This window comes from Siphateles boraxobius, unplaced genomic scaffold (assembly GCF_051911475.1).
Source record: "Siphateles boraxobius isolate OS27281-9 unplaced genomic scaffold, OSU_SipBor_1 72, whole genome shotgun sequence".
In the NCBI taxonomy this organism is placed as follows: Eukaryota; Metazoa; Chordata; class Actinopteri; order Cypriniformes; family Leuciscidae; genus Siphateles; species Siphateles boraxobius.
Genome location: NW_027509200.1, coordinates 1,993,071 through 2,007,652, shown reverse-complemented (window position 1 = coordinate 2,007,652; position 14,582 = coordinate 1,993,071). Strand labels below are relative to the sequence as shown.

Genomic DNA, 14,582 nt, shown 5'->3' with positions numbered 1-14,582 from the left:
TACATTGTTACTAGTAAGAATGTGAATTCCTGATATCAATAATTCAATTGTCACTAGTTGAAATGTCTATTCTTGATATCAACAATTTCATTGCTACTAGTAAAAACTTTCATTTTTGATACCTGAAAATGTATTTCTGATATCAATATTATTTCAGATATCTAAAATGGCTTTCTTACTAGTAACAATCACATTCATGATATCAGAAATTAACATAGTCACTAGTGAAAATGGAATTATTGATATCAAAAATGAACATTGTTACTAGTAGCAATTCAATTGATGATATCAAGAATAGACATTTCAACTAGTGACAATTGAATTCTTGATATCAAAAATAAAGGTTTTTACTAGTAAGAATTGTATTTCTGATATGTGAAATTGGAATTGCAACTAGTAAGAAATCAATTATTGATATCAACAATTGATTTTGAATGGCAGCCTATGGTGACATTTCACTAGTGAAAATACAATTACAGATATCAAGAATTATAGTTTTTACTAGTTGAAATACAATTCTTGATATCTAGAATGAGCATTTTAATTAGTAAAAATGTGATTGTTGATATCAAGAATTAGCATTGTTACTAGTGGAAATGTAATTGTTGATATCAAAAATTGAATTGTTGATATCAAGAATTCATATCCTGGAAATGAATAAAAGTTAAAACGGCTTGCCATAAACAAACCTTTCAAACATTAGTGAAAGGAAATTATCATTAAGATTTGTTGCAACAAAAGGTTTGTGTGAGAACTAAATGTGAAGTTATTGAAAGGTTTAACAAAAAGGAGGAAAGTGTAAGGTACCTGGGTCAGGTTTTGGGGATCTGTATTCAAAAATTAGTAATTTCACAATTAATAATTATTCATTCGGTTTGACCAAGATAATCATACATGTTAAATCTCCCAAAAAGGTATAATATGTTCCCTGCATCTGCGTTCATAAATGTACCTAGGCAATTAACCACAAAGGATTATAATTAATTGCATAGGTAGACTATATTTTACAGACAGGTTAAAATTAGCTCAATTGTATATCAATACTCAATCACAACGGATTATAATTAAATATTTAATATATCAATTATGTCTATCATAGATCGATGGTCGGGATAATCTTTAAGGGGATTAATTTATGACCGAATCATCTGTTTGTCCAGCAAAACCTGATCATTCGATCTCAATCAAACCTCACAAAATTATCCTACTTTATAGACTTTCAGGGGCAGTTATTCCTCTGGCCACAAGGGATAACCTTCCTGAACTATAACGATACCTCTTTGAGTAGGCTATCAATAAATTTATAAAGCAAGTAGCTTTGGATCTTTATACATTAAAGGGACTTGTAAATGAGCGAAAAGACAGAATCCATAAATGAATATAATGAATTTAATAAAGGCAAAGTTACGTATACCGGTTATAACAAACAATAAATGTATTTACAACAGAATACAACGACAATGAAAGCGAATGCATCAATAAAGAGAGAGAGAGAGAGAATGAGAGAGAGAGAGAGATAATCGGGAAGGATCAGTGGCAAATTACAGACTCTAAAACCTTTGAGAGACAACACGGGAAAACACATCTTAATGCTCTGAACACTCGAAAAACGAATATACTTGCACATTGTTCTCTTTGTTGCTGGAAACGGCTGCATGCGTGAGCGGCCTCATTTCGTGTGTGTGTGTCGTCGGAGCGTCACGTGGTCTGCAGATGGTCTGGAGCGCGGACTTTCAAACGAACGTTTAAAGGTCTCGGACGTAAAATTACCAAAGAAACGATTCAAGCTAAGTTCACTTACTCGTTTGAGGAAATGAACAAAGTAGAAAGGAAAAATAAAACTTAAACCAGCAAAAGACAAGATCCCCAGAGGGGGATCACACGGAGCAGTTACATGATGATGCGAAGAGAGGAGAAGTAAGAGAGAGAGAGAGAGGGAGACAGAGATCCGTAAGGATCACAGTTTTGCAAAATTCACCTGGACAAAACCCTCTGAGAGACCACAAGAAATCAATATCACCCTAAACGGGGATAAACAAATCTTACTGCTATGAAAGCTTAGTAAACGAAATACTTGCACATTAGCTCTTTTGTGTGGCTGATATGAACAAGGCGTGTGTGTCTCGATCCTGGGAGCGTCACGTTCACTCGCTCTTCCAGAGCGAGCCAAGCGCGGCGATTTTGAATGTCCGTTTGAGGTGAAGTTGCAGGTTGATGATTCAGGCTAAGTTCATTTCACTCGTCGGTGGAAATGAACAAAGGAGAATTCGAAAATGGAAAATAAAAACTTAAAGAAACAAAGGAAAAGATCCCCTAAGGGGAAATCGCGGATCCGTTACATGATGCTAGGAGGAGGAGAGAGGGTAAGAGAGCGAGGAGGCAGGGGGGTCAGTTCTCTTAAAGGAACTGAAGTCCACGCCTCTGTGGGGAGCCCTGGCCAATGACATTCAACGAAACTTTGGCGGGCAGAATTTCTTTTGTCCTGTCACGTAGGTCATTTAGATGTTTTATGACAGTGACAGAAACGCGTTAAATTTTACTCCAGAGATGATAAAACATAGTAAAATACATTTCAGCACAATATACGATATGGATTCAGCTGGGACAAACTGCGAGGCTTGGTATCAGACAAAACATGACAAAGCATAGGAATTACAAAGATACGGCTTGATACATAATTACACACGTTATAGTTCACTTAAAACTACAACAGCAATATATGTATTCCCATCTGACTTGGGCATGCCGACACACATAAAAACATATCAAATATATTTCGGTAAAGTCTTTATATGATGAAAGTTTCATGTGTGTGTGTGTGTGTGTGTGTGTGTGTGTGTCTCTTCACCCTGAGTTCTTCCTTGCCAGAAAGGGGGGATAGTTGGGTGATAACACATCTCTGTGAAGCTCGGTGTCTTGTTGTCTGTTTGGCCTCTGGGTGCCATAAAATTGTCATCCGAATCGTCTATTGCAGACTGGCCGGTGCCTAATGCATAATTTGCCTTCATGAATTCAGAGGCTAAGAACTTTGTGATTTCAGAAGGAATGTGCATTTATATGTGTTCAGATGAACGACCCATGATTTAGCCAGATACCCTACAAAAGAGAACAAAAGCACACTGTCACAGCTTTATACATCAACACCTGCTTTATTAACTGTGTCAGTAGAAGTGAATCATTTCAGTGTGAAAACAGACTTGGTCAGATTGTAGGAAAACGCTGCACTCCTGCTAAAATCAGTGCAGTTCCAGCGTCAGCTCACAGCGTCCAGCTCACATGAGAAATGTTTCTGTCTCTAGTGTGTTTTTACTGTGACAAGCAACACGTCACACTACTCTACACTTACTTTACTCTCAGTTATTTACTAAGAGCCTACAAACATGTTTAAACTAGAGGACAAACGGCTTTAACTAAAGTTTTGTGTTTGAACTCAAAATAACATTTGTATTTGATCCCTGTGGTTTATTCCATAAGCCGTACACTCATTAGTTTCTCCTTTACAGAGACTCAATAGGAGTCGCACTGACACACACAGACTATTATAGTCTAAAATAAATCTATTATATTTAAAAACATAAATATCTATGCAAGATCATGTAAAGTCAGTAAATAAGCGCAGGAATTTAATGTAACGTATTTTTACTAAAAAAACAGTCATTGAAATATAATTTGCACTTTGTTCCACTGAATACTGATTGTTTTCTCTTCTGTTACTGAGTAGATGAAGATCGATCAGTGGATTTACATCATGGTTTAAATCTGTGTAACGGAGATGAGGAGCAGAAACCATCAGGTGATCCACAGAAGAGTCTCACTACTGTCTATGAGGAGAAATAAATGTGTAAATGTGTTCCATACAGGTAGAAGACACTCAGACTTCACAATTAAATAAAGCAGCATGTGTGTTAGCATTCGTATAAGAAACGTGATATTGAATGATTAATGTTGGTTTATTATTCAGTCAAATGATGGTTTAGTTGTAATTAAAGGTGGAACAGAGTAAGAAGCTCAAATGAGTGTCAGCAGAAATCTTCAGTATCAGGCCTGCAAATATAATAATGTTTAGACTAGACTCATCCATAATGATTAAAATATGTCTAACCATGAACGTGATGATCAAGTTTAGCACATACATGTATCAAAAGATATAAGTTTACATTTATTGTTATTGTATTATTGTATATTAAGTCAGTTATGTGTGTGTCTGTTGCTAATGCACATATATACAGTATATTGTCTGTGTTCTGTGGATGAAGTCTCTTCTCCTCTACAGACCAACTAAACATTTTTACCAGTTAACAGCATTTGTGTCTTTCACTCGCTCTGGTCTAGATAGTCTAATGCATTTTGTTCAGCAATTATAATCTTCTCTTTCACCATATTTACATTCACATGTAAATAAAATGATACATATAAAGTAAAGAACAATTGTTTTTGTTTGAAAAGTTCACTTGCCTGTTGTATTATTGAAGCTACACCCAAAAAATGTAAATGATCATTTACTTGCCCTCATGTTATTCCAAACATGTATGACTTTCTTCTGTTGAAACACTAGAGAATATTTTTGAGAAATGTTTCAGTGTGTCAGTTCCCAACAAAGAAGCTTTTCGTAACTCTGAATAAATTGAACCAATTGATTTACAAAAATTATTGACAGTTTTAAAGCGCTGGAAACACCTCACACTGGCGGCTCCTGCTGGTCAACACGGTGTAAGTGCAACGAAAACATCTCCGCTTACCTAACATAACGTCGGTTCCCTGAGAGGAGGGAAAAATCTTGTTCACGGTAGAGAAAGCTGCTTACATGTACAAAAGAAACCGTGAAGATTTAAATGTAAACAGCTTTTGTGTCTTTATCAGCTTTTCCACACATATATACTGGCCCTGATAATCATCACACACACTGACCGCCTGCTCCATTTCTGTAAATCAGTTTTAATGAATGGATGACTGACTGACTGACTGATGCTCTGGGGCGCGTTCTTCATACGTCGCTAACTCACTCAGCTGGATTTGATTGTTGGTGATTTGGCATGATCTTGGATTGTTTGGTTCTTCGACGCTCATCCTGGACTTGCTGTTATAGCAACAGGTGCGTAAACTTGAACCTGCTCGCAAGCTGCTTATTTCATGTTAACAGGATTAGATTGCGGCTTCATAAGCAGAGCTGATACGGGAAGTCTTTTAGCGCAGCGCGATAGAGTAGGATACTCTCTGAGGCTCCATTTACACGAAGGGAAAACGCAGATATTTCCCTGCGGTTTGGCCTCTCGTTTACACGAAAACCCCGTTTTTATCACAGAAAACGATTATTTCTAAAAACTCCGGCCAAATGGGGGTTTCTGAAAGCGAAACGGGGTTTTAGGTTCTCAAACGTCACAATATGCGCCAGAAAATGATTAACGTCATGTGAGCGCCCAGTTTGGCATAATTATGATGGCGCTCGACGCCATATTTATGCGGGTTGATATAAATTACAACTTTTTTGAAAACGATGTTGTGTGCACGATGTTATTTTTGAAAACGGAGGAGGGGAAATATTTGTTTCTCTAAATACCCGGCTATGTGTAAACGTGGCCTGAGATATTTTTTCTCGTGACTCGTGAGGGTGTCGTTTACATTATTAATTTGTTGGAAATGCACATTAATGTTCGATTCGTCGGAGTCGGGCTTTAATAACAGCACAAACTGTTTGCATTGCCCTGAGATTCTTTGCGAGTGGCTCTTTCCTTTACACTATTGGAGATGCGGAGAACTTGATGAAAACTGCTGTCTGTCGTGTCATTCACAAAGTTTACTGGCGCTCAAGCAGTTTTTTTTGGGGGGGGGGGGGGGGGGGTTGTGGCATTTCCTATCCACTTAAGACTCAAACTTGATGCATTTTTTTTTTCCACCGTAGGTAGGTTATTATAATTAATGAAGATCATGCAATCATGATGATGCCGATTATGACTGACAGTATATGTCCCGCAGGCTTCAATAACATGATTGGTGCCATAGACTATAGACCATAGACAGCACACATGTTCCCATCAATGTCATGCCGGTGAATCAAAGATCAGGAAGCAAAAGCGAGTTACTCAATATTTATCTAGCAACTGGATTTTATCTGGAATCACAGAACAACAGGGTAGTGACACGGGCGTGGAAGGATGGTGCAGGGACTTCGATGGTCGATGGTGAAACAGGAACAGATGAGGTGAGATGATGATGATGACGGAACCCACACCAAGACAAACGATAATCCACACCAACGATAATCCACAGAGAATGAAAAACGGGCTTAATTTTGGACACATGGAAGACGGGATGAACCCTCCTGTACGCTGGAGGTAAATTGAGGCGGACTGCCACCGGACTAATGATCTTGGTGACAGTGAACGGGCCAATGAATTTGGGAGCAAGCTTATTGGAGACGGAGCGGAGAGGAATGTTTCTAGTAGAAAGCCACACTTTTTGACCGACGATATATACGGGAGGCCTTGACCGGTGGCGATCGGCCTTGGCCTTGGTGCGCGCCCCCACCTGGAGTAGAGTCTCGCGGGCTCTAGTCCAGGTACGGTGACACCTCTGAACAAAGGCGTGAGCAGAGGGGACCGCGACCTCGGATTCCAGACTGGGAAAAATAGGTGGCTGGTAACCTAAACTACACTTAAACGGAGAAAGGCCCGTGGCCGACACCAGTAACGTATTGTGGGCGTACTCTACCATAGAAAGTTGTTGGCTCCATGAGGAAGGATTCTTGGAGACCAAACATCGTAACACTCTCTCCAGATCTTGGTTGGCTCTCTCAGTTTGGCCATTGCTCTGGGGATGGAACCCTGAGGACAGACTAACCGTCGCACCCAGTAATCTACAAAACTCTCGCCAAAATTTGGACACAAACTGGGGTCACCTGTCGGAGACCACGTCCATCGGAAGGCCATGTAAGCGAAAGACGTGGTCTACGACGGTCAGCGCTGTCTCCTTAGCTGAGGGTAATTTGGGTAAGGGAATAAAGTGAGCCGCCTTCGAGAACCGGTCCAACACGGTCAAAACGACTGTGTTGCCCTGAGAGGGCGGGAGGGCGGTAATAAAATCTAGAGCGATGTGGGACCAAGGTCTCGAAGGGACCGGCAGCGGTTGGAGTAGCCCATCTGGAGGTCGATTGGAAGTCTTACCAGTGGCACAAACTGAGCAAGCCAAAACAAAACTGAGAATGTCACGAGCCATAAGTGGCCACCAGAATCGTTGCTTGACCAAAAAACTGGTTCGATTAACTCCTGGATGGCAAGCCACGTTGGAGCAATAACCCCACTGAATAACGTCGGACCGTAATCCCTCCGGCACAAATAAGCAATTCGGTGGGCAACCGGGCGGAGGCGTTACCCATTCTACGGCCGTCTTGACCTTCGATTCGACCTCCCATGTGAGTGTGGAAACAACTAAGGTTTCGGGTAAAATGCACTCGGGAGTGGACGGGCGTTCGGAATGATCAAAAATACGAGATAAGGAATCGGGTTTGATGTTCTTGGAACCCGGGCGGTACGAGAGAGTAAAATCAAAACGACCGAAAAAAAGTGCCCACCGAGCCTGCCTAGAGTTCAACCTTTTGGCAGTTCTAATATATATTCTAGATTCTTATGATCAGTCCAGACGATAAAAGGTACCCCCGACCCTTCTAACCAGTGACGCCACTCCTCCAACCCTACTTTGACTGCCAACAACTCTCTGTTACCGATGTCGTAATTACGTTCGGCTGGGGATAAGCGATGAGACAAAAACGCGCAGGGATGCATCTTGTCGTCTGTAGAAGAGCGTTGGGATAGCACTGCACCTACCCCCACCTCTGACGCATCAACCTCCACCACAAACTGACATGAAGGATCAGGGGCAATAAGGATGGGGGCTGAAACAAAGCGGCCTTTCAGTTTGGCAAACACAGCTTCAGCTGTGTCTGACCACCTGAACGTAGTTCTGGGGGAGGTCAAGGCAGTCAGAGGTGCGGCTAGTTGGCTGAAGTTGCGAATAAAACGCCGGTAGAAATTGGCGAACCCCAGAAACCTCTGTAGGGCCTGACGGGAATCTGGGCTTGGCCACTCCACCACAGCCTTAACCTTTTCAGGATCCATACGCATTCCTTCAGAAGAGATGATGTGCCCTAGAAAAGGAACAGACTGTGCATGAAAATCGCATTTCTCCGCCTTGACAAAAAGCCCATTCTCTAGCAACCTCTGAAGTACTCGTCTGACGTGCTGCACATGTTCCTGGAGAGACGAAGAAAAAATCAATATGTCGTCCAGGTAGACATAAATTAACTGATCTATCATGTCTCGCAGCACATCATTGACGAGTGCTTGGAAGACCGCAGGGGAGTTGGACAGCCCGAACGGCATGACCAAATATTCAAAGTGCCCCCTGGGGGTGTTAAACGTAGTCTTCCACTCATCCTCCTCCCTAATGCGAACCAAATGGTATGCGTTACGTAAGTTCAATTTCGTGAAGATGGAGGCTCCATGTGACCTCTCGAAGGCTGAAGACATCAACGGCAAAGGATAAGTATTCTTTACCTTGATGCTGTTCAACCCCCGGTAATCGATACAAGGTCGCAGAGAACCATCCTTCTTCCCCACAAAAAAGAACCCCGCCCCCGCTGAAGAAGAGGAAGGGCGAATGAACTTGGTTGCTAGAGAATCAGAAATATATTTCTCCATGGCCTCCCTCTCAGGAACAGAAAGCGAGTATAACTTGCCTTTAGGCAGAGACTTACCTGCCAGTAACTCTATGGCACAGTCATAGGGACGATGCAGAGGGAGAGAAGCAGCACGAGACTTACTAAACACTAGACAAATCCCCTGCTTCCTCCTGAAACATAGAAACAGGTACAGACGGACAAGTAGACACAAGACAAGACTTATGACATTCCTTGCTCCACTCCAGCACAGCTCTTTGATGCCAGTCTATTCGAGGGTTGTGATGAATGAGCCAGGGGTGTCCAAGAACGATGGGTGCGAGGGGTGAATCCAGAATGTAAAAAAAAATAGTCTCCGAATGGTTGCCTGATGTGATGAGGGTGATGTCTTCAGTGGTGAAAGAAATGGTGGGAAGTTCTTGACCGCTAAGTGCGTGTACTGCTATCTTGTGAGTGAGGGGCTTGAGGGGAATCTGAAACTTGAATGCGAATGATCTGTCCATGAAATTACCTTCGGCCCCAGAATCCAAGAGTGCTCTACAGTCGTGCTGGTGGATGGACCATCTTAGTCTTACCGGGAGGAGGGTGGATGTGGATGAGGTCTTCTCGGCAGAGATCCCACCCGATAGTAGCCTCATACTTACTATCAGGCTTGACCTTTTACCGGGCAGTTGTATGCGAAGTGTCCCGTCCCACCGCAGTAGAGGCAAAGGCCCTGGGATCTCCGCCTCTCCCTCTCCTCCCGGGAAAGCCGAGCTCGCCCTACCTGCATGGGTTCTTGATCTTGGACGGGGCTGACCACGTCCCTGCCACTGGACCTTGGACCCTCGGCTCCCTCCGGTGTGCGGGTGGACGCCACACGTCGCTCGACCCGTGAAAGTTGAGCGTCCACCCGCAGTGCCAGCTCTGAGTCCATTCAAAGATGTGGGGAGGTCCAGGGCGTAGATCTCCCTCTGGACGCGGTTAGCCAACCCATGCAGGAACATGTCCCACTGCGCCTCCTCATTCCATTGACATTCGGCCGCCAGGGTCCGGAACTCGATGGAATAGTCTGAGACCGACCTCTCTCCCTGATGTAGGTCGGCCAAAACCCTGGCAGCCTCTCTCCCCGCGACGGCACGATCAAAGACTCGCCTTTTTTCGGCGGAGAGTGTCTGGAACGAGGCGCAGCATGGGTCTTGGTTCTCCCACACCGCCGTTCCCCATAGCGCCGCTCTCCCAGTCAGAAGTGTGAGCACGAATGCTACTTTGGTTTGTTCAGTCTGGAAAGTTCTGGGTTGTAAAGCGAAATGCATAGAAGATCTAGTCAAAAAGGCTCTGCAAAACTTCGACTCACCGGAGTAGGCTTCCGGGACTGGTAGGCGTGGCTCTGACTGGGGATGGACCTCTGGTGGTGTGGGGGGAACGGCTGGTGTGGGTGGCGTAGTGGGAGCTTGCAGAACTTGGATTTGATGGGTAAGCTCGGACACCTGCGCCACCAAAGATTGAACCGCACGACCCGTGTCATTTAAGTTCCTTTCCTGACAATCCATCCTTCGTACGCTGTGATGAATGAAATCCTCTAGCGCCGCCGATGAAACACTTGCTGCTTCCATGGTCTGGTCAGATCGTTCTGTCATGCCGGTGAATCAAAGATCAGGAAGCAAAAGCGAGTTACTCAATATTTATTGGAATCACAGAACAACAGGGTAATGACACGGGCGTGGAAGGATGGCGCAGGGACTTCGATGGTCGATGGTGAAACAGGAACAGATGAGGTGAGATGATGATGATGACGGAACCCACACCAAGACAAACTATAATCCACACCAACGATAATCCACAGAGAAACACGAACACCGGACGAGCGGGGAAGACAGGACTGGAACACCGACACGGAAACATCAAACAACGATCTGACAAAGAGGACAAAAACTGGTGAGTATTTATAAGGTGAGGAAAAGGGCTGCAGCTGGTGATGATATGATGATCAGCTGGAGCGGATCAGGTAATGACACAACACTCACGCCCACTACACATGTGCATTCAAACCACAACATAAACACAAGACGAGAAGGAATCAGAGAATGAGTATACCGTGTCAATCAAGGCCTCAATGATGGGGATTTTGTGAACTCAAAGGGGGATCACAATGTAAATGTGCAGCCAAGTTACTATTGCGATTTTTAATATTCCAGATTAGTAATATGATATAAATTTTTTAAAAAAAGGCAGTTGACAGACTAAAATCTCTTAGATGGTGTGTGACTATGTTCCATATCACAAATGTGAAAGCAAAATGGCCAGGATCTGTGCATGACTCAAGAATTTTCAGAGATTCACATGTATGCACAACATGGGCGAGGCTCAGCACCCCTAAAACTTGGAGTAAGAAATGTTGTCATTCTAAAAATTTTGTTCGTCTTTGACAAGGTTAAATAATGTCCAAAACATACTCCGTAGTTTGTGGTTTAAAATGTATGTGTTAAGGATGAAAATGAAAACATCCCCGGCCCCTCTTAGCAAATGGTGTCATCCTCTTCTCTTCTTCTACTTCTCTGTACCTGCGCCGCTCAGCACGACCGTCATCCAGGGCGAAACACACGCAGAGTGAGAACCCGTTATGGTAGTGTTGTGAAATGTGAATCAACTAAGTTGCTCCAAAGCTGTGTCTCACACTTCTTTCCTTTTACCTAGAGTTGTTCCGATTCCGAAACCATATCGGTGAGTACTGGAGTCAATATCCTGAATCACCATGGTACACCTATAATAAGTGTTTATTTTCGGACTATTTTAGTCCAGCGGGTCGCCGCCGCTGTGGAGTAGCACAGGACCTGGGTGACTCGTCCATAGTCATAAACGGAGAGAAGTAGCGCCGGTTGCTAGAGCGTGAAACAAAAACATCAGCGCGACAAATAAACTGCGTACCTGTGTAGTGCGTACGTGTGTCTCTGTTGTTAAAGTTTATCGTTAATTTGATACTCCTTTAACAATCGAGAGTCATGTAAACATGACGTCATGTGCGTCTTTTCTGGTCATTCGTCATGGAAACATGAAGCCCTGGGGCATGTACCATGATGGTAGTTGAACAAACTCAGGGTTGCAGGATTAGTTTCGAGTTGATAAAACCATACCAATCCAACCAGGCTTTGTTGGTACCATGATGCTGATCATCAACTTTCTCTGTCAACTCAGGCTTTGATCCTTAGTTTAGGAGTTTAGGTGTGACATCAGTAGCGAACAGCCAATCACATGCTGAGAATGAAACTAATTCAAAACTCATTGAAATTCATTTCTCGTAAGAGAAGCAGCGCAATTCACTTATTAAATAAAAGTATTAAAATAGTAAGATTCAAACAAATTTACACAGCAAGAAGAAAATAGCTGTCTATGAAAGAGGACAACTAAAAGAAAAAGTCTCGCTACTTTATATCAGTGCAAGTAAAAGTTAGAGATAAAAGATAAAGGTATAGAGAGAATTGAACATTTAAGCTCACATGTAGTCATTTTATAGCTTCATCTATTGATTCTAAGGCGTATTTATATTACCTTCATATATTTATTAATTTAAACTCTTCGTAATAAAAATTGATTAACTAAAATTGTGCATGTGTGATTGATTAAGGGTATAATAATTACATAAATAATACCTAAATCATACAAATGTATTATTCTAAATAAGCATTACTAAAAGCCAGACGATTTTGTCTTTAAAAATCATTTGCTACGTAGTAACCTTTAATTTGGAGTAGAAACAGGTGGAGTGACTTTATTGCATCAAACATGTGACACTTTGCTCACAGCTGATTGGTCCAAGTTCGTTTTGCAACCTCTAACCTGGAACATAATCCGCCCCGGACCAGGTTAGCCATAGAGCGTAAGTTTCTATGGCGATGAACACTGCTAAAAGCCAAACCACTTTCATGATGCCTAGAACCCAGGTGTCATGAAACGGAAGGACACAAACAGGTAAAGTAGCAGTGGTCTTTATTGAAAGCACTCAGGGACAGTTGCGGCAGTAGTGGATGATGGTGGAGAGTAGAAACAGAGAACGTGGATGGTTTGGTAATGAAGTGTCTCTTATCTGATGAAGAATGAAGATGACGGGAAGGCCGAAGAGAGCAGACAGGATGGAGACTGGATGACTGGGATCGCTGAACGGGATAGCAGCAAGCAGGTAGGATTCGTCAGGTAAGTAGCAAGTTCAGGTTGAGAGAGTCAGGAAGTCGATGGAGTGTCGACGAGACCAGACAACTGAGTGAGTGAACTGGTGTGGTTTTTAAGGTGTGAGTGAAGTGAGTGCTGATTGCTGACAGGTGAAGATGACAGGTGCTGGTGATTAGTATTCTGGTGAGGCTGAATGAGTGGGCGGAGTGTAGAGGTCTGGCGCTGATGCTGGTGTATCCGTGACAGTACCCCCCCCTCCACGGCCAGCTCCTGATGGCAGAAGAGACCGACGACGGGGACGACCACGACCTCTTGGCGCTGGGCGATTGGGATGAGCAGAGTGGAACTCCTGTAAAAGAGTGGGATCTAGGATGTCATCACGGTGAACCCAACACCTTTCTTCCGGGCCGAATCCCTCCCAATCCACGAGGTATTCCAGGTGGCCGCCCCGTCGTCGGGAGTCGAGAATGTCGTGGACCTGGTAGATATTCTCGTCCGTAGGATCCACGGGAGGAGGAGGAGGTACGTCTGCAGCACCAGACCCTGGGGAAGGAGTGAGAGGGTTAGTGTAGGGTTTGAGTAGGGAGACATGAAATGAAGGTGAGATGCGGTAGTGAGCAGGGAGTGACAACCGGTAGGTGACCTCGTTGATCTGCCTCTGTATGGCGAACGGACCGATGTACCTGGGACTCAGCTTGCGACAGGGCTGTCTGAGACGGATGTCCCTGGTGGAGAGCCAGACCATTTGCCCAGGTTGGTATAGTGGGGTAGCGGATCTTCTTGCGTCGGCCTGGCTCTTGTGTCTCCGGACAGCCCTTTGCAGATGGACGTGTGCTGAGTCCCAGACCCTCTCGCTCTCCTGGAACCAGTGATGGACTGCTGGAACGTCGGAAGGTTCACCTGACCAGGGAAACAGGGGCGGCTGGAAGCCGAGTATGCACTGGAAGGGCGTGAGGCCTGTGGTGGTTTGACGAAGGGAGTTCTGTGCATACTCGGCCCAGGGAAGGTAACGGTTCCAGCAATCCTGATGGTTGTGGCAGTATGACCGCAGGTATCTCCCGATCTCCTGTATCTTTCGCTCAGTCTGGCCATTGGACTGTGGGTGGTATCCGGAGGTTAAACTGACTGTAACACCCAAGAGGTTGAAGAAAGCTTTCCAGACCCGGGATATGAATTGTGGTCCTCGGTCGGAGACGATGTCTTCAGGTATGCCGAAATGACGGAAGATGTGGGTGAACAAGGTTTCAGCGGTCTCGAAGGCAGTGGGTAAACCAGGCAGAGGGATGAGCTTACAGGCTTTTGAGAAACGATCTACGACAACCAGGATGCATGTATGAGAGTCAGAGGATGGTAAATCTGTAATGAAGTCTACACCGAGATGAGACCAGGGTCTGGTGGGAACTGGAAGCGGCACTAGTTTTCCCTCCGGAAGGCGACGAGGAACTTTGGCCATGGCACAGACTGAGCAGCCCTTCACGTATCGGGAGACATCCTGGGTCATATCTGGCCACCAGTAGCGTTGTTGTATGAGCGAGAGGGTTTGTTGGCTGCCTGGGTGTCCAAAGCCCGGAGATGTATGGGCTGAGTCCATGAGGGACAGACGCAAACGAGTTGGAACATAGGTCCGTCCCTCAGGAACCCCCGGCGGAGCAGGTTCTGACCGGGTGGCGTCGGCGATGAGATCATCTTTATTCCACTGGATAGGACTGACAATCACGGCTGGAGGGAGTATGGATTCCGGGTTGGATGTGATGGTGTCAGGTTG

General features: G+C 44.3%; 1 protein-coding gene across 5 annotated transcripts in view; it reads left to right on the top strand.

Moving 5' to 3' along the window:
• Window positions 1-14,582, top strand: part of LOC143724299 (NACHT, LRR and PYD domains-containing protein 12-like) — a 575,203-nt gene that overhangs the window by 160,621 nt on the left and 400,000 nt on the right. For 4 of the 5 annotated variants that reach the window (XM_077217285.1, XM_077217288.1, XM_077217286.1 and 1 more), the window contains one exon: window positions 3,722-4,445. The exons of the other annotated variant lie outside the window; for it this stretch is intronic. In XM_077217285.1, coding sequence (XP_077073400.1) covers window positions 3,722-3,725 — 4 coding nt within the window. In that variant the 3' untranslated portion in view covers window positions 3,726-4,445. Of the gene's footprint in view, window positions 1-3,721; window positions 4,446-14,582 lie in introns of those variants that run through there. 5 annotated transcript variants of the gene reach the window in all.